Genomic DNA, 21,333 nt, shown 5'->3' on the forward strand with positions numbered 1-21,333 from the left:
CAAGCATTCTTGCTCTATAACTAACCTACAAAAATGATTATGGATGTAAAGGATAACTGTATTAGGATGAGGTAGTTTATGCATTTGTATTTTGGACAACAATGTGCAATACAGGATGTTAACAAATAGTTTTAGTATGAACTGGTATCTTTAGATGTAATCATTGTTAAATCAATTATCTGTGCTGGCAGCAAAGAGCTGCTAGTCATTTTAGGTTAGTATATTTTTGATTAGACTTCCCTATTCTGCTAGCCTTTGTGAAGGTGAGTGCGTGTGTTCAGGAATATCAAGGCCCATGACAAAATTCCCACTTATAAGCAAATGTAACACAGAGGGTCCTCAGCAATTGTCAGTCCTACCCCATCTACACTACGAACTTCAACTATTTCATCTTGAACTCCACTTTCATTTGCCATAGTTAATATATCTTCTTATTGAGAGGCTAAAATAACTCATCCAGTTCTTTGGAAACATTGGCCCAAAGGTATTTTGCCTATGGTTGCTTACACTGGAACTCTGTAATACTAAATAAAGCTGTTATTTTAATATTATATTTAATACATTAATTATTCATTAATGAGTAAGTATTCATTAATACAATTAAAAAGCAAAAGAGGAGATATGGTATAATAGTGCATATGGACCCAACAGCTTCACAACCATATAATGTAGGATTCTCATTTAGTTGTCTGCTAGGAGAGAATCTAGATACTACATTGGCTACAACTGAAAATGCTAACTCTAGGATTTATCCACGCTGAATATTTACAGAGCATCAATTTGGGCTCTATCTGTTTTCAGCCAATGTAAAAGGACATGATTGGCCCTATGCAGGGCCTGATCAGCCAATAGGCTGACCAGGCTGCAGCCTGGGACGCTGGAGCCTGGGGGGCGCAGCATCACGGAGATTAATTTTTTTTCACTGCCTTTTTTTTTTAAATTTAGGCAGCGCCGGGCCTGCATCATCGGGATCGCCCCTGGTGTAAAGGAGCTGCCCGACTGTCACTACTACATGACAGGCAGTCTGGCAGCGATCGCTGCTAGCTGCCTGTCAGGACGGCCGCGGGAGCTTCTTACTGTGGTCACGTGAGATCAGGACTTCCGCATCTCACGTGACCACAGTAAGAAGCGCCCGTGGCCGTCCTGACAGGCAGCTAGCAGCGAGGGGGGGAGGGGGAGGGGGAGGGGGGGCGCTGCGGCGGTAATAGCCTAGGGCGGCTGGTACCCTTGATCGGGCCCTGGCCCTATGCAAAGAAATAGTACCGATATAGGATGCAACATAGGCTCCTTATACAGGGTTCCAGTGACATCACTCTAGTGGTGAGGAACCAATTATTTTGGGTTAGGTAAGTAAAAGATGGAGTGTAGGTTGCCTGTTGTCTTCCCTGCATAGTTTCTGTGTGAACTGGTTAAAAAAATATATAATGTTAGAATAAAACCTATTTTAGTCTTATAATATATCAATCATTTTGTTAAGTACACATATATTTATATATAATTAAATGGGGGTACATTGTCGGAGTAAACATAATCTAACATTTGTTTGAATAGACTAAAAATAATACATAATAAAAAGTTATTCCCAGGCGACCTAACACATTGCAGAATTATTACATTTATTCAGCTTCAATCACCTAGAAAATAATAAAAGTCTGTGTAGTCCTAGAGCTTGATGCATAATGACATTGAGTGTTGTCCTTTGTCCTCTTGAACTTTGTCAACTCATCTACTTAAGATGACCATTCTCCTTCCCTTAGGTCCTTCTTTATTAATGTATATAACGGCTACCATGTTTAGTAAAGTGTTGCTCTGCCTGAAGAACACTAGGGTAGAGATGTAATTAGGGACCATGGCTTAGAGAAGCATTAAAAAGTTGTCTTCTTTATACTGTCAAGAGAGGCTCTGTTTATTACTGTAGCTGACAGCAAGGGGGAAAGACAGTTACCAGACAACACTGCCTTAAATTCAGTTTCCACCAGTTTCTTTATATCATCACTTGTGAAAATGTACAACAGCGTTTATTTCTGCCACTTTGTTGGTGATTATGTTTTTACTTTTACTTAATAGTTTAAGACCATTAAAACACAATTCAACTCTTTATTGAAGGCTATCGTTTTGTTGTCTTTTTGACACTTTTGACACAGTAAATAACAACACGCAGGTTTACTTTTCATTTAAGGGCATGTTATTTAATAAACTTGGCAGAACATAGTGGGCCTGATTCATTAACTAACGTAAATGTCCATATGTGCCGTATATTGCGTAAAACCGAACTAGACCAGTGAACGCAGCATCATCCATTTCATCTTTGAGGCCAAAGGACCCTTAGGACAGCCTATGATTTCAGGGGTGGAACAGGAAGTGGACTGGATGTGGGCACGCAATCTATGTACAGCAAGGGAGTTTCAAGATCCAGCGCACGCAAAAGTATGTGTTTTTCAGTTGTAACACTTGTACCAGCTACAGGTCTGGTGTAAGTGCTGGTTACTGGTGATGACAGTCGCATACGCATGCTAGAACATGTGTTTGCAAACAGGAGCAACTGTAAAAATACATTTTATGAACAGTAGACAGTCATAACTTCCTAATAAATGTATTGTGTTGAAGAAGAAAAAAATAATAATGATTATATTATTAACAGGTGACTAACTGAATATTTCATTATGTGCTTCCTTTTGCTACTTTATATTCTACATATGTTTAAACCTATCCTGCAGCATGTTGTCAGTTAGAGCAGAGCGCACCTAGACCCAGACGTATCTTCAGATCAGCTCCTAGTTGAATATGGACAATAAAATCACACTGTGCCTCCCCCCTTGTCAATTCCTTTCTCCCCGCCTCCTTTTTCAATAACACTGTGCCTTTCTTCTCCCCCCTTTTTCCTCACACTGTGCTTTTCTGTATTGCTCCCCTTGCCGCCGTTCTTTTACTTATCTTTGTATTGGCTTCTTTCATCTCTTTTCACTTCTTTCTTCTTGCTTCTGTCTGTCTGGGTCCTCTCTGTGCCGCTCCTCACTGAATGTCGGCAGAGCCGGATTTAGACCCCATGGGGCCCTAGGCAAGATATTGGTTTGCCCCCCCCCCCCCCACTCCCCCTTCATACACACAGTGGCCCTTCACACACACATAATACACACACAGTGGCCCCTCACACACACATAATACACACACAGTGGCCCCTCACACACACATAATACACACACAGTGGCCCCTCACACACACATAATACACACACACAGTGGCCCCTCACACACACATAATACACACACAGTGGCCCCTCAAACACACATAAAACACATATACAGTGGCCCCTCACACACACATAATAAACACACAGTGGCCCCTCACACACACATAATACACACATACAGTGGCCCCTCACACACACATAATACACACACACGCAGTGGAACCTCACACACACATAATACACAAACAGAGTGGCCCCTCACACATAAATAATAAACACACACATAATACACACACACACAGTGGCCCCTCACACACACAAAATACACACACACATAATACACACACACACAGTGGCCACACACACACACATGATACACACACACACACACACACATAATACACACACACACAGTGGCCACACGCAGGGGAGGGCTGGCAGACTTTAGCCCGGGGGGCAAGCACATAGCACTGGCCCATAAGTAGCGGCCCATCCTTAAAGGGTGGTTTTTGGTACAATATATATGTATCTATATAAAGATAGACTATTTTAGTGTTGCTTAATCCATATATATATTTTTATGCCCAGGCCCAGAGCTGGATTAAGGCTCTGGGGGGCTTGGGCACTTTAGACAGGTTAACCCCCTATGATGTAACATGGTTATCATTTTAGACACATACTGTGTGCACTACTGTTAGGTGCACACAGTTCTGCCTTCACAAGCAGTACACGGTGAAGCGGAACATACCTCCGAACTCTCCTAAGTGAAACAGTCACCCAAATTCGGGACTGTCCCACCAGATTCAGGACAGTTGGCAGACTGTCCTGCTCTCTCCTACCTGTTCTTGTCACGGTCACCACTTGTGGCTGCTGGTTACTTTAGCTCATTTGCTGGTTGTCTGGATCCTGGAATATTCGAGGCCCTATTTGGAAAAAAATGGGTACATAAAATTTAGAAAACTCCAACTAGTCCCAGTGTTAAATCAATAGCACCCACATTTTATAATTAGGCCTCCCTCCAGCCACAACATTAAAATAATATTCACATTTGCTAAATAGACCTCTTTCCCTCCGACCAACCCTGACATAGATAGATAGCAAACACATTTAATATATAAACCTATTTCCCTCCCTCCAAACAGACCCAGCAATAATTTAAATAGCAATTACATTTAACAAATATTACCATTTCCCACAACAATCACAGGCATTAAAAATACATAATCACATTTAATAAATAGACCTCATTTTCCACAAACAGCCCCACAATCAATAAATAGCTTCCAAACCACCCCAGCATTAAATTAAAGGTCTAATTACCCCATTATAAATTCATAGGCCCCACTATTAAATTAAATTGCCCCACCATCACCCCACAAATAAAATAGCACCCAATAATTAGTCCCCACCTGCACTCCACAATTAAATTAATAGCCTACCTCCCACATTGTATTAAGAACCTCCTCACACACACTAACTACATTCATTTACTGCCTCCCCACACACTACATTCATTTACTGCCCCTCACTCACACACACACAATATATTGGCCCCTCACACACACACACATACACACACATACACACAAACAGTATATTGGCCCCTCACTCACACACACACAATATATTGGCCCCTCACTCACACACACACACACACAATATATTGGCTCCTCACTCACACACACACACACACACACAATATATTGGCCCCTCACTCACACACGCACAATATATTGGCCCCTCGCTCACACACACACAATATATTGGCCCCTCACTCACACACAATATATTGGCTCCTCAGTCACACACACACACACACACACACAATATATTGGCCCCTCACACACATACTTATATATATATATATACACAATATGCTGGCTGACACACACACAATATGCGGACACTGAAACACACAATATGCGGACACTGACACACACACACACACAATATGCGGACGCTGACACACACACACACACACACACACACACAATATGCGGACACTAACACACACACACAATATGCGGACACTGACACACACACAATATGTTGACACTGACACACACACACACACACACACACAATATGTTGACACAGACACACACACAATATGTTGACACAGACACACACACAATATGTTGACACTGACACACACACAATATGCAGACACTGACACACCATATGCGGACACTGACATACACAATATACTGACTGACAAACACAAACAATATGCAGACACTGACATACACAATATACTGACTGACAAACAAAATATGCAGATACTGACACACACACAATATACTGACTGACAAACACAATATGCAGACACTGACATACACAATATACTAACTAACAAACACACACACACAATATTCCAACCACCCCACCACTTACCTTGTTCAATCTGCGCCGCGCTCTGCAGTCTTCTGACATGGGACGGCACCTATCACGTGGTGCACGTCCCATGTGACACAGAGAAGGGAGGGAGGAGACCAGCCACCACCACACTAGCCGCTTCCCCCTCACACACATACTTATATATATATATATACACAATATGCTGGCTGACACACACACAATATGCGGACACTGAAACACACAATATGCGGACACTGACACACACACACACACAATATGCGGACGCTGACACACACACACACACACACACACACACAATATGCGGACACTAACACACACACACAATATGCGGACACTGACACACACACAATATGTTGACACTGACACACACACACACACACACACACAATATGTTGACACAGACACACACACAATATGTTGACACAGACACACACACAATATGTTGACACTGACACACACACAATATGCAGACACTGACACACCATATGCGGACACTGACATACACAATATACTGACTGACAAACACAAACAATATGCAGACACTGACATACACAATATACTGACTGACAAACAAAATATGCAGATACTGACACACACACAATATACTGACTGACAAACACAATATGCAGACACTGACATACACAATATACTAACTAACAAACACACACACACAATATTCCAACCACCCCACCACTTACCTTGTTCAATCTGCGCCGCGCTCTGCAGTCTTCTGACATGGGACGGCACCTATCACGTGGTGCACGTCCCATGTGACACAGAGAAGGGAGGGAGGAGACCAGCCACCACCACACTAGCCGCTTCCCCCTCTCGCAGCAAACGACCCCCCCCCCCTATATAATATATAGGGGAACACTCTTATATCCAGCTGTGCGCATCCCAATCCTTTTTTGTTTATAAAAAAACAAAACAAAAAAAACCCGTCTGCAGCAAGGGCCCGGGCCTGGCCCTCTGGCATGCCTTGTCCTGGGTAATTAGTCACCCATGCCCCCCCCCCCCCACCCCGTCGTCATCATCCCCGTCCCCCAGTCTCGGTGGCCCTGTCTAAATTTTTCAGATTTGGGCACAAAATTAATGACAATGACATGCCCCATTCATTTACTTTTTTTATTTTCCTCCGACACCCTGTCTCTCAGGGACGGTCCCATATTGGGCTACCTTGGGCTGGATTACTGGGCCACCTGTATTTTTCTTCCTTTAAAATGTTCCTAATAGTCGAGTCTTGCCCCCCAGGCTTAAATTTGTCAGCACTCGCTTGCTTTCTCTTTTCCTGACCCTGTGAGATCCCTTTTTCCCTTTTTCTCCTTCTTTCCTCTCTTTTTCTTATAACTTGTTTTTTGGCCCTCTTTGTACCTGGGAATGGGGAGGGAGGGGTGGTAAATTTCACGGTTATGGTAATCGCACTACTCTCTTTAGGAATGCAGATCTTGGGATGGTCTACCAGAGGTTGACTCTGGAAACCCCCACATGACTCCCTATAAATAACTTGTAATAACTCACACACTAGGTAAAGAGGAAAAGCCACTTGGCACTTTAAATAAAGGGTTATGTAATTTAACGTTAAGTAATCTGGTATGTAAAGGGTGTTAAAGTAATAATTTAATTTCTTCAGCAAAAAAACTTTAAGAATAAAATTATATCATCATTTATTATTACATTATATATCATGTTAATTTACAAAAGAAAAGCTTGTGCTGTGATAATATCACTCTCATTCTCAGTCTCTGAAAACTCTGTCTGTTCACAGAACAGACACTTTTTATCAATCACAAAAGTAGGTTGTACTACAATTCACAAATGTCATATTACAATTGGCTGAGATGGCATATAGGCGTGTCTTGGTCTTGGTCCTTTTTGCTCCCCTGGATTCAATGGAGATTTTGGAGAAATTCTTGCAACTCTTTGTTCACCATCTCTGATTAGAAACATCTGTTCTTTGAATTAACTCCTTCATTCCTGTTCATATCCCTCTCATCAGCTCACACACAAGGATCCAAAATACATAATAAAACCACATCAAATATAAATGATATACTAAAATAAGATAAAACAATAAATATTTTCATGTTAATAAATTGGCATCATTTAAAATAAAAAATCTTTGACAAGGGTAAATGATAGAAACCTCTGGTCTCTTTGGTATAGTTAAAGTGGTTTGTAAAAGACATGCAATGACAACAAATGCAAAAGATTGACTGAACAAAGAATTGAATAATGACAATCAGAGACAAAATGTTTCAATAACAAGCAGTGATAGCATTGATGAAATGGAAGATTCAATAATGAAAATACTCTTAGTAACCATATTCACTAAGTACTGTGATAACTGTTCTAGCTTTGAAGAATGTGGCTGTTTTAAGCGTCACACTCCTTGCATAAAATATTGGGTTGGGTGTGGGTTTTAGAGTAGGTAGCATTCTCAATGAAATCTGCAGGCAAACACTTAGCTAACGTCTATGCAGAAGACACCGATGAAATGGGGACTCTGAGATTAAACCTTATAACAAGATCATCAGCACTTATTGGTAAGGTACCACTAATCTCTGCAGCGCATGATAGTCAGAGTTACAAATCATACGCACTTAAAATGAAAACAAGTACAGACCCAGTTGATTAAGAAGGTGCATGACACGAGGCAAAGAGGAGAGAGGGCCCTGATTGTGAGAGTTTATAATCCCAAGATCATGTAGCAACATACATTTGAAAGTCTATTCAACATGGTGATAAAGATAATGATAAAGAATAATAATAAGTCTCTTTGCAATGAAGACAATGAATAATATAATTCTCACTCTGAAGCGAAAGATAATTATACCAGGGGTTGTAATCCCAATAATAATATTTATGAGGATGAAGTAAAAAATGTGGATAGTAGTCCAAGCAACTATAATATTTTATAATTGAAGGAGACAATAATCAAGGTAGCAACATGTTGAACAAAAACAGGTAAGAGCAATAGAGGAGGGGACAAGTAGTTCAAGCAGTGCAGTGCTGTTCTAGGCCAATCCTCTAGCTTAGGCACGTAGAGGTACTGGTGGTTAGCCCTGTGTGTATGGCAATGCATTATGTTTGCGAGGTACTCACAGGGCTTTTGCAACATGGATTTAAAGCCTGAATTGTTCTCCAGTGACACTCCTCTATAGGCTGTGAAGTAGTAGTAGTAGTAGTAGTAGTAGCAGTAGTAGTAGTAGTAGTAGCAACAACAAGCACCTGGAACAGTTGAAAGGATAGTATACAAACAACTCTAACGATTCTGGACACCCTCTGGATCGGATTTGGACTCTCTCTGAACTATATCTGGACTATTTCTGGAAGGGACCTGGGCTCTTTCATTGCCTAAACCTGGACTCCTTTTGAATCTCTGGCAACTTGTAAATAATCTCTGGCAGCTTGCCTGTTAGTGGCAAACTCCCTCTGAAATTGATAGTTCCCTCTGTGAGCCTGGCATCTATCTCTAGTACTCTGGCAGCTCTCCCTGATAGATTGACAGCTCTCTTGACAAGACTGGCAGCTTTCTCTAGAAGATTGTCAGCTCTTTTTTCAAACATACAACTTTCTCTGTGATATTGGCAGCCCTTCTCATTACTTATAATCTCTCTATGATGTTTTTGCCCTCTCTGACTTTTGCTCACTTTACAGTACTTCTCTCCACTGTACTCACTCTCATAGTGACTTCTACTCTCACAAGCAAGCTCAGTGAATCCAGTTTTGCTGCTGTCACAATTCTTACCTCTCCCAGTTGTCCAATCGTACCCTCCACTCATGTACCTAACCAGGTTGGCTGCCTTTCCGCTGCAAGACGATCTGAACTGCCTTCTCATAGAGCAAAAGAAAATCAGAATCCTCTTAACCTGTGAGTTAATTTTTCATTTTGGGACCCGAGAATGCAGGGTCGCACAGCATTCTGGTGCTTCACATGCTTTCAGTTGTTGGTAGTCACACAGTTCAGTAAGTGTCATACTGACAGTTGTCAGAGCACAATGCTCAGAGGAGACTGCAGAATGGAGCAACAGAAGTGGCAGCTACACAGGGTTTGGCTGAGCTCCATGGCAGCTACTACACCTGCTTCCCCAGTTGCTATCATGGCCTTAACTAGGGCTGTGCAAGAGGGGTGACCGCCCAGGGTGCATAGCTGAAGGGGGGGCGCAGTTTATGAATATTTTAGGTTAATTTAGTTAAAATTGACAGCTGGCGTGTGAGGGAGGGGGGTGTTTTGGCGGCATATTTCTTTCTGGGCCCAGACACTAAAATTTAAAATTACGGCTCTGGTTGTTATGTTCATATATGTAAGCAAGGCAAGGTAGAAACTCTAAATTAACCATCACATCTTATGTAAGGCATTTTTATTACATGGATTCTTAGAGAGCTTTTTATAATGTTAGTCTGTGATACATGCTAAAATATTTGTAATCTGGACTGTCCTTATCCTGATAACTAGACTTATAATACAGCTTAGCAATGTTGAAATTTCCCTATTAGTGGTATGTTGTAGATAGGGCATTTTATATTAGGCCAAAGATATGTCTTTTCTTTGTTCTGTAGCCAATTAACTGTGCAGCGCTTTGCAAACGGAATCAATTAGGGGAATTTCTAAACCCTCTGCCTGGCTCACAACTCCTTGTGATATTAACCTGACTGGCTTATTTGTAACAGAATAAGAAGTCACATGAAGTTCTAATGTCAGCTTTTTAAGCTGAGCCAATTAGTAACTATACATTACTGGTTTGTAATTCCATCCAGCCCACCTCCTCCTACTCTGTTAGCACTAACCACAGACTCACTGTCTTGTCTATCGCTTCAGCAGCTGTCTGCACAAAGAACACAGCTACGGTCTGCAGTTTTCTCTCTTCCCGTATTTACCACACACATATACAGTTCTGTGAGTGCGCTCCCCTCCTGTGTCACCATTCTTTCTAATATTTCGGTATTTATTTGCTATGAACACCTACATATAGCTCTGTTTGTACTGTCCTGCAATGCGTTTTTACTGCACTCCTATTTGTATTTAGGCGAATGCCAGAATAGAGTTGATATGTTATTTTGGCATTAACATGGAAGGAGAAATATCTCACCAAGACTCTTATACCTTTTCTACAACACTTTACCCAAACCACTTTATTTTGTTTGTAGATTAACTAGTCAACTGTCTGTTCACACAGCATTATTGGGCACTTGATAATCTTCATTCTAATATTGTATATGTTTAGTTGTCTCTTATTTCCTTTAGGCTGTGAGCAAAGCCCTCCAACCCAACCTTCAAGCGATGCATTATTGCTGGGTTATTCTAGTCCTTGATGTGGATGATGTCCACACAATATTATTCCATGTGTTCCTTTTACCACATAAGCAGCAAAATAAATTCAATGATTGCAACATTGTTATCTTTTAAAATGCTTTATTGAATATGACATTGATTGACAGTAGAGTAGGGTATCTCCAGAATACACCAGGATGATTATTTGAGGAAGGCTTAGTGAATTTTTTTACCTGGTAGTGCAATCTGTTTTTCCAAAATTAGCAACTTCATGTTACAAGCTGGATACAGAAGGCTTACATTCCTTGAAAGCTGAACCAAAAAATGCCAAGAGTATCTCCACTGGCTTTTATTCAAGTACTGTTAATTGTACTGACTCATACATCAGTGGTTGGTTTTGCTTAAGATACCCCATTTCCATTGCCTAGTGCCAATACATGATGGGAATCAGCAATTTATTTCCTTCCCGTATTGGAAAACACAGAATCCTGGAAACAACATGAAAATGGTATCAATTACCTATGCTTCTAAATCAACTTTTGTGCCTGCAGACAAGCACTATTGCCTTCTTAGCAAGGTACCTGCAGAGAAATACCTCCATCTGCAGGGCTACATAAGCTCTAGAACAGGCCTGGCCAACCTGTGGCTCTCCAGGTGTTGTAAAACTACAATTCCCAGCATGCCTTACCAGCTACTGGATGGCTTTCTACTGGGAAAGCATTCTGGGGCTTGTAGTTTCACAACACCTGGAGAGCCACAGGTTGGCCAGGCCTCTCACTCTGTGTATTCATGTATTACAGAATATGCTGTCACTTTCTGAAAAAAGTGTAATAATAATTGTAATAGTAACAATAATTTAGTAATAATAATAATAATAATAATAATAATAATAATAATAATAATAATAAATACTTGATTTAGCACTGTATAAAGAGCATTGTTGGAGACAGAAAGACACACTTGGGGAAAGATAACAATTTTTTTATGCAGAGCTTTAGGAATAGAACTGGAACACAACAAAGAACCAATTGCAGTAGCAAAAATAGAGAATGAAAAAGGTCACAAGTTATATAACAAATTATCCATCCTTTCACACACTGTAGCAACCTTCCCTTGGCCCCTAAATATTTTACTTACATTGCAGCAGGTAGCCCTTAGTGTACTGGGGAATAATATCTAGCTGTTGCAACTCTAACAAATTAAACATTGTAATATATGCAGGGTAATTTGTCTAGCCTGGTATATGTAACATTATTTGCTTTCTTTTAGTCTATAATCCTCATTAATTTTGCACTCACATCAGTCAATGCACTAATCTTAAATGCTATGTTCTATGTTTTATAAGTGTTTAACCCAAAACATGCAGAAACTATGTGTAAAAATAATACATATCTATTTTCTCTCTTAATTAAGGTTTGTCACATTGGGACTCTGGCTCCTCCTGACTGTCAGTACTGGAACAAGTGCTACAGGTAAGACTTAGCTTGCATAGCTTTAATAGTGCATATTGTAAATTACATACATTGCTATTTAGGATTGAGGCTAATTTGTCTGTTATTATTCTCCCCCTCTCCCACCAATTTTTTATTTTGTTACTTGTTACTGATTTCCTAGTGCTTGCCAGTTTTGTGCAACCTTGTATGGAACTTGGTGTTTATATACTCTATTTCAGGCCTACAAATCCCAGCATGCCTTACCAGCTACTGAATGGCTATCTACTGGGAAAGCATGCTGGGACTTGTAATCTCACAACAGCGGGAGAGCCACAGTTTGGCCAGACCTGCTTTATGTACTTACATATAGTAGACAGCATAAATGCTGTTTTAGTGCTTAGGTGACACTCCATGCTTTGTAGTATATAAGCAGTGAGGGCCTAGGGCTAAAATATGAAGCCACACAAAGTGTCTGCATGTCACTACCTTAGAAGGCCCACGTGCTTATCAGGAGAAAGCTGTTGAAAACCAACTGTTTTTCATTAAATGTAAAATTGAAAGACAAAGTAGACATTTTAACATTATTACAAGACTTATTTAATGCACCATGTAACCCAAGAACTATTTTATAACCATTGATGTTTATGTCCTCTTTTGGGACAGTTGACAGACAGAAAACAGTACAAGATTTCTGTACTCCACAGAAAGGGGTACATAAGAAAACCTGATAGAATTCAGGAGATTAGGTTATTTGCTGTACTGGTGAGAGGGCTAAGATTAGAATCAAATGTGCATATGGGTAGAGAACTGGAGATACGTAAAAAAACCGCCATTACAAAATAGCATATTTATGCCCATATGCTGAGTCGTAGCCATCTCAAGATGCATCCAGCATGGCCCCTGTAGCATATATGGCAGGGTTACGTCAGGCAAAGATACACCCACATATGCATAAATGCAACCAGGTCAGGACTGTCCTCTAGCAGGTACAAAAGATACAGCCTCTGAGCAGTATATGTGTCTCTCTGCTGGTCTTCCTCCATCATATTTTGGTGAACATGTCCTTACTATACTCTGCTTACATTAGACTTCCCTCCTCTCCAGTTGTAAGGAGGTGTAGGTGTCAGAGGTGTGCAACTCTGCATGTGTGCCCTTCCTTTATAAGCATGTCCAATGCAAATTGTCATACTTTATGCTACTGAAACTGGTGTACGTCCAACTCATCGTCATAGAGAGCGAATAGAAAGGGACTATCATGTGGGGAGATCATTTGTGCTAAGGAGGCTTGTGTTCTATTGAAACTGAGAATCATTATGTTAGTGACCTTTGGGGGTGGCATGGAGAAGAATCACCACAACAGTTGTGTTCATATATGCAGACAATTGGTTGAAGAAGGATTAGCAGACAGGCATAATGGTGACAACATACTAGAATTGATGAGTGAAGGAGTTATAGCAACACATTTGAAGCATATTAAAGTTAATAGCATGTTAAGGAGTTGTAATAGTGAGGAATAATAGTAGGGAGATGAGACATTGGTTGTTATTATCTCCAGTAGTTATAGAAACAGATAATAAAGAATTTCAGGTAATAACATGGCGCTGATTAGCCAAGACAGCAAATGAAAGATGTGAAACAGAGCAGCTGGAGTTCTAGAATGCATTGTATTAACAGCAGGTAAGTAATCAAAGGGGGGAAGTCTATTCTGTGCAATGTGTCACCGGATATCACCTTGCGGAGTCTCTTTGCGGGACATTCCGGTGGCACTTTTGCGCAGAATTGCATCTATGTCAAAAAGATTTCAAAAACAAAAAACCAGAAGAAGAAATCTATAATCTTATGAAGAGTGTTGAACAGAATTGTTTAGAAAAATAGCTATTGAGGATTTATAGTATAAGAGGTTAGGAGCTGAATATGAAAAAATTATAGGAAACTATCAGCAGATTAGTTCATATTTAAACGCCTGTTGTTTTTTTTTTTATTTAAATGTGACTTTATTGTCTGATACAATAAATGTTTCAGTTTGTAATGCAATGTCAGTTTAATAAACAATAAGAGTTCTTGAGCCATTATTCAATCAATAGGCATGACATGCTTCCAATTTACAACTGGTTGAATTAGGCGAATATTCAGAATATATTAAATCAAAAAATGATTGCTTGAATTCTGGAAAATTACACAACTGCATAAATTTCATATTGCAACATGTTAGGTTTTGCTGAAGGGCAACTATTACAAATAACACCCATGGGGCAGATTCAATTGGCCACGATGTTCCTGAGCTGCCTCAGCCGTTTTTGTGTGAACAAGCCCTTAATGTGCTTGGCCTACATTAGACCTCCTCTATTGGTATCCCACATTCACCACCTAAATGTAAAATAAAAGGTTAGTTACTTAGTTTATAAAAACAGCAACTAATAACTAATATCATTAACACTATATATCTACAAATTTCAGGACTTTATCAGAAAATCTATAACTTCCAGTGCTCTTTCCAGTAACCCTAAAGAATGACAATACATGCGACCTCTCAGCTTCTAAAACATTTGATAACAGAGGGCAAAATCAATGATAACAAGGCATTGTCAAACATTTTAACTCCTAACAGATATGAATCATTTTCACATTTGTGAATGCTTCATGAGGCCTTTTCATATATATTCAGTTTGTATTTTATGTTTCGGGGCACTTTAGAATTCTTCAATGATATTGAAATTGACACAAAATGACCAATTTAGTTAAATATTTCTAAGTTCTTGTGAATTGCTTGTCTGTATTTGGATATGTGATCTCATATATAGCCCATAACTGTATAGTTTATGCTGGATCTAAATAAACTTAATAATAACATTATTTAATGCACACCTTAAATTAAATCTCTCTCGTAAATTTCATGTGTTGTACTAATTTTGCGGTACAGTCAGTGGTCGAAGTGGCTTGTATACAGTGTTATACAGTCGCATGCTATACCGCCACTTCTCTTACTGTAAAACATTTCAATTCCATTCACTTTCTATACCATCACTTCTAAATTTCCACTTCTACCACTGGGTGCATTTGTGTTTCCCAATCTCTACCTGCTCCATTCAGTTGAGTTTACAGCAAGTGAATACAATATAAAATTCTTGACAACTTCTGCTCTCTGAGACAGCTGCCGTACTTTGCCTCATCATGTAACCATGGAGAACCACTGTGTGGCTTTTAAGTCCAGATATCAGCGAGTTAATACGTATATGACATAAGTCAGTTCTTGGCAATGTTATGACAAGAGCAGATCCCATGCACAGATTGTAATTACCAGCTACAGAGATACTGATCATCAGCTGCACAGTTTGGGAAGGAGCCTCATCAGGGGCACACTAAATCTGTGTGTGGAAAATCATTTAAAATTGCTGTGAAAAATATTGTATTTTTATCTTCATTGCTGCCACAGATAATCAACAAGGGAGAGAAACAAACAAAAAAAGACACAAAAATGGCCTACTTGCCAATAGGATTGCCATCCATCCATCCTCTATTTTAATTTTCCAGTTAAAATGTATTATTGATTGTCCCCCACTGACCTATGAACCCCTCATGTTAGTAAATATGTTTTTATTTGTTCCTTATTATTTTGTGATTCTAGTACAGGCTGGACAGACACTGCACACGGCTCTGCTTCCTCCTCTCAGCCTGCATGAAAAAAATTGACTTCCATACAACTCTCCTGCCTTGTTGATATACTGTATTGTACTATATGTGTTACCAGTGTATTGATAGCATAGTTGCCCACATTTTAAATTAGTTTCCAGGGACATTTTGCTGCTGAGCTGGTGCATATAAGCATTTCATGAGTGATACTACCTCAGTTGACCTTGAAGCACTAAAATCATGTCATATTTACTGAATTCAAATTATAATGTACTTTTTCATATTTGAAATACTTATATCAGTATTATCTAGTAAAGGCCAGAGTATAAGACTAAATGGAAAAAATGCATATGATAAGTAGAAAAAGAGGATTTTTCTAGTGCATTTCAATATTGAAAACAATGATATTAGTATTAGCAAGGTGACAGTTCTTGCTTTGGACTTTACTCTATACTGAGCTATTAGAAAAGTTAATGGGCACTGAAGTAGTTATTTACCATTTCCCATAGTTGCCAACCTTTAAAGTCTGGCCTCCGGGGGTCTCGGAGTAGAGGTGGGCGTGAGGCAGGGGCAGGGATCTACATCATTTTGGTCCTGCCCCCTTTGACGTCATTCCGCATACGCGTCATTTTAGCCCAGAGGGCGGGCCAAAATTATGCGATTCATGGAGGCTTCGAATCTGCCTACTTCACTAGGAAGGAAGTGGGCAGATACAGGAGAATTGTCAGCTCTCCCGAGAATCCAAGAGACCTACCCGGAATACGGAAGTCTTCTGGGTATTCCGGGAGAGTTGGCAAGTATGCCATGTCCTGTTCCTGCTATCTAGTGGGGCTGCTATTTTTGCCATACTGATTTGTAAGCTTTCCGTGTGTTGAGCACTACAGATTTTTTGACCAGGGATTCTATGTGACACAGACTGAGTGAGACACTGGCTGAGAGATGAGAGGGACACAGGCTGACAGGTAAAAGAGAGAGACACAGGCTGAGTGAGATATGGGCTGAGAGATGTGAGGGACACAGGCTGACAGGTAAAAGAGAGAGACACAGGCTGAGTGAGACACTGGCTGAGAGATGAGAGGGACACAGGCTGACAGGTAAAAGAGAGAGACACAGGCTGAGTGAGACACTGGCTGAGAGATGAGATGGACACAGGCTGAGTGAGACATCGGTTGATAACTTAGGCAGAGACAGGCTAAGAGAGAGGGAGGCTGATTAGCAGCTATGAAAAAGACAGTCTGTGAGGTATAAGAGAGTCAGACTCAGAGAGAGACAGGTTGAGAACTTAGAGAGACACAGATGTAAGAGACAGGCTTAGAGAGAGAGACAGGCTGAGAGAAAGAGACAGCTATTAGACAGGCTGAGAGATAAAAGAAAAACCATCTGAGAGAGAGATAGGTTGAGAACTTACAAAGAGACTGCTGTAAGAGACAGTCTGAGAAAATGGGGCAGCTATTAGAGAGACAGACTGAGAGGTAAAAGAGACCATTGTAAGTTTTGGCTAAGGGAGACAGGCTGAGAGGTAAAAGAGGGACAGATTGAGAGCTTAGACATGCAGCTGTGAAAAACAGGTTGATAGAAAGAGAAAGGATGAGAGAAGCAGCTATGAGAGAGACAGGCCTAGAGGCAAAAGAGACAGACTGAAAGAGACAGATTGAGAGCTTTAGAAAGAGACAGACTAAAAGAGACAGCTATGAGAGAAGCAGGCTGAGAGAGACAGCCTGTGAGAAAGACATGTTGAGAGACAGACAGAGTTGAGGAAGGCTGAGAGAAAGGGAGACCCCTGTGAGAGAAACAGGCTCAGAGACAGAAAATATGAGAGAGAGATGTGCCTAGAGCTGTTAGAGAGAGAGGCAGCCGTGAGATTATTATTATTATTATCTTTAATTTATAAGGTGCCACAAAGGGTCCACAGCGAAGAACATGACATATACAGAAAACAGTGACCCATGATACAGAAAGAACAAAAAACACAAAAACAAAACACACACAGGTAACATGCAGTATGAGTGTTGAGAGTAGAGATGGGCGGGTCCGGTTCCCCGAGAACCGAACCCACCCGAACTTTGGGTATCCGAGTACCGCCCGCTCTGAATCCAAATCGAGGCTGAATGTCATTGTGACATCGTCGGATCTCGGGGCTCGGTTCTCGCGATACTTGAAGATTATAAATACACGCCTCCACAGCAATCCATCGCCATTTGACAGAGGGAGAGAGCAGGGTGTAGTCACAGGCTGATTAGAGCAGGGACAGAGAATACACTATTCTTATTCCAATTGAGCTATCAAGAATCGCTAGAGAAGAGAGCAGGATAGAGGTTTTTTTTTTTTTTTCAATATTTGGCACTCCCCAGTGCTTTTGGGGTGTCCCCCATAATTGTGCATGAATATTTCTGGCTGTCAAAATTACTATCTGTCAGCAGTATCTACCAAATACTTTTTAGCACTCCCCAGTGCTTTTGGAGTGTCCCCCATAATTGTGCATAAATATTTCTGGCTGTTAAAATTACTATCTGTCAGCAGTATCTACCAAATACTTTTTAGCACTACAAGTGCTTAGGGCTCAGAATGGATTCAAAGCAGTCCACATATGAGCAGAATGAGCAACCAGGTTCTGTCACCAGTCCTGATGTTAGTGTTCCCAGTATGTCATCTGGGCAAGGCGATGTCAAACTACACAGTGTTTCGAAATCAGTCCAAAAAACACACACCAAAAAAAATTTAGTGTGTTGAAGCGAAAAAGAAGTGTAACTGAGGAAACGTTAAGTGCCGATAAAAAAAAAATTGCCAACATGCCATTCTATACACGCAGTGGCAAAGAGAGAATGAGGCCTTCACCTTTGTCTATTAGTGGTAGATCTAAAAATGTTAATGAGCCTACAAGTGGTGCACAACTACTGTTACGCAGCAAAGCCGAGCTGCAAGATAACAGTAAGGCATTAGAAGATAATGTTTGCTCTGAATCAGAAATGACACCAATCCCTCTGGAGAGTCCATCCAACAGTGGGATGTCTAATCGTGAGCATTCTGATAATGTACTCATAAAGAAGGGCCCTTTCAGCAGTTCTGCTGATGTGTGCCTGAACAGCCCGAGTGTAGCCGGTGATACACAAATTGAGGATGCCACTTTGGAATTAGAAGAGGATGAGGGGGAGATTTGTGTAGGCGACGAGGGCGCTATTGATGATGTGGATGGTTAGGATGCAGACAGATACCAAACTGCCTTTGTCCATTTATTTTAATATTCTAATTCTACAGTCTATGCAGGCTGCTTCTTTTCTATTTTAATACAACTGGATGGGGAGGGGGGGTCTGATGCAGACAGATACCAAACTGCCTTGGTCCATTTATATTTTATATTGTTCAGTCTATCCAGGCTGCTTCTTTTCTATTTTACTCCTAGTGGAGAGGGGATCTGATGCAGACAGATACCAAACTACCTTGGTCCATTTATTTTTTATACTGTTCAGTCTATCCAGGCTGCTTTTTTTCTATTCAACTACAAGTGGAGGGCGGGGGGGGGGGACATAGAGAACTGCCTTTGTCCATTTCTTTAGATATTTAACTATAACTGTAGGGTGTAATATACACCCAAAGATGATGGCTGCATTGCCAATATGCATAGATGGAGAGGAAGACAATCTGGTTTGTGTGTAGAATTAATGAAGGGCTACCTACCAGGAATTAAACTGTTTTTTGGCTAATTTATTAGCTTTACAATTACATTACTTATCCAAGAAACAGGTGGAGCACTAAATTTGGTTATTTTATGCCCAAAAACATTGTTTTTCCAAAAAAAAAAGCAAAACAAAACCAAAACACGGGGGTCAGTGACCATCTCTAGTTGAGAGACAGCTGAGAACTGAGAGAGAGACCCCTGTTTGGCTCTGCAGAAGATCTCCCAAGGAGCACTGCAGATAAACATCTCTCCAGCCCCAGCCCTCCCTACGCCAGCCTCTCCCTGGCTTCCACTCTTTCCACACTCTTGAACCAGAGGAGCACCCCTTCCCCCACAGAAGGAGCCCCAAGCTGAAGATTCCCCTCTTCCTCCTCCTGTCCAGCAGCCATGAAGGGAATTTCTCCAGTTGCTTAGTTAAAGCCTGACCCTCTGTCATCGCTACTGTGCAACTAGTCCTCAAGAAGAAGAGGCTGGGACAGGCCAAGATGGATATCAGCATCTGCACTGCCTCAAGTAAGTATTTGAGTGGAGGTGATGTCTTCCCAAAACACCCTGATCAGTATGTTTACAGAGCTCTTAGTCACTGACACCAATAGACATCTCAACGACCAAAACCCTACTCAGTGTGTACATGAATATCTTAGTCTCTGGTCCTAAACCTAGTGTATATGTAAAGTGTATTTTATGGAGGTCACTTGGATGCTATCTGTATGGTATATCAGTTACTGGGATGCTCTTTGCATTGTATGGTAGGCACTTTGATTTATTAACATTTATTATATGCTCTCGGTTTCCAGGATGCTATCTGTATTGTACAGTGGTCACTGGGATGTATTGTATATTGGTCTGTGGGGTGATCTCTGTATTGTATATGGGTAATCAGGATGCACTCTGAATTGTATATCAGTCATTGAAATGCTTATTGTATTGTGTTGCATTGGCCTTGTCTACCACCGATGTGGCTAGGGATAATGGTTTGATAGCCATGCCTAATTTGGTATTGGCCCCACCTACCATTTTTTTGGTCCCGTCTATATGAGGCCACTTTCAGAATTTTTTCTAAGGCCAGTTCAAGTTCCCAATCAGCCCCTTCTGCCACCTGTCATATGATTGTGTATTGCTTTCCCAAGATGGCGATCTATTCACCACTTTCTCTGTTATATATACGTATTTAAAGCTTGCAATTTCCCTGTTGGTGCTTTCTGGGCAACTGGTAAGAGCACCTATGTACCTCAACTTACATAGGCCCCTGAGGAAAGAGGAGGCATTGCCTTTTCCTCCTCCTCCAGTGTTACCAGCCCAGTGGGGGAGGGGTAATTGCCATGAGTGAGGCATACCTGACCACCAGCTAACTTTCACTTGGTTTGTTGTAGGGAAGGGCGGGCTCGGTTTCCTTGAAACCGAACCCACCCGAACTTCGGGGATCCGAGTACCGAGCCGAGTCGGCTCTGTACTCTTGCGCCTATTCGGATTCCAAAAGGAGGCAAAACATCATTGTGATGTCATCGGATCTCGAATCTCGGATCTCGCAAGTTTTAGAATCAATAAATACCCGCCTCCACGGCGATATAGTGCCATTTGAGAGAGGGACAGAGAAGGGTTAGGTCTCAGTATAGAGCAGGAATAGACCAGTAGAGAACAGACATTTTTCAGAATTTGCAGTACAAAGTGTTTGGGGTCTCATATACCCCCTTCTAAAAAAGCTGAATTATCTGAGTGCTGAACTCCTAATATAGCACTGTATTTTTCTGAA

General features: G+C 40.9%; 1 protein-coding gene across 3 annotated transcripts in view; it reads left to right on the plus strand.

Annotated features, from left to right (window-relative positions):
• Positions 1-21,333, plus strand: part of NCAN (neurocan) — a 141,554-nt gene that overhangs the window by 31,660 nt on the left and 88,561 nt on the right. For all 3 annotated transcript variants that reach the window (XM_075207779.1, XM_075207798.1, XM_075207789.1), the window contains exon 2: positions 12,255-12,313. In XM_075207779.1, the coding sequence (XP_075063880.1) occupies positions 12,255-12,313 (59 nt within the window). The remainder of the gene's footprint in view (positions 1-12,254; positions 12,314-21,333) is intronic.

Source organism: Mixophyes fleayi, chromosome 1 (assembly GCF_038048845.1).
Source record: "Mixophyes fleayi isolate aMixFle1 chromosome 1, aMixFle1.hap1, whole genome shotgun sequence".
In the NCBI taxonomy this organism is placed as follows: Eukaryota; Metazoa; Chordata; class Amphibia; order Anura; family Limnodynastidae; genus Mixophyes; species Mixophyes fleayi.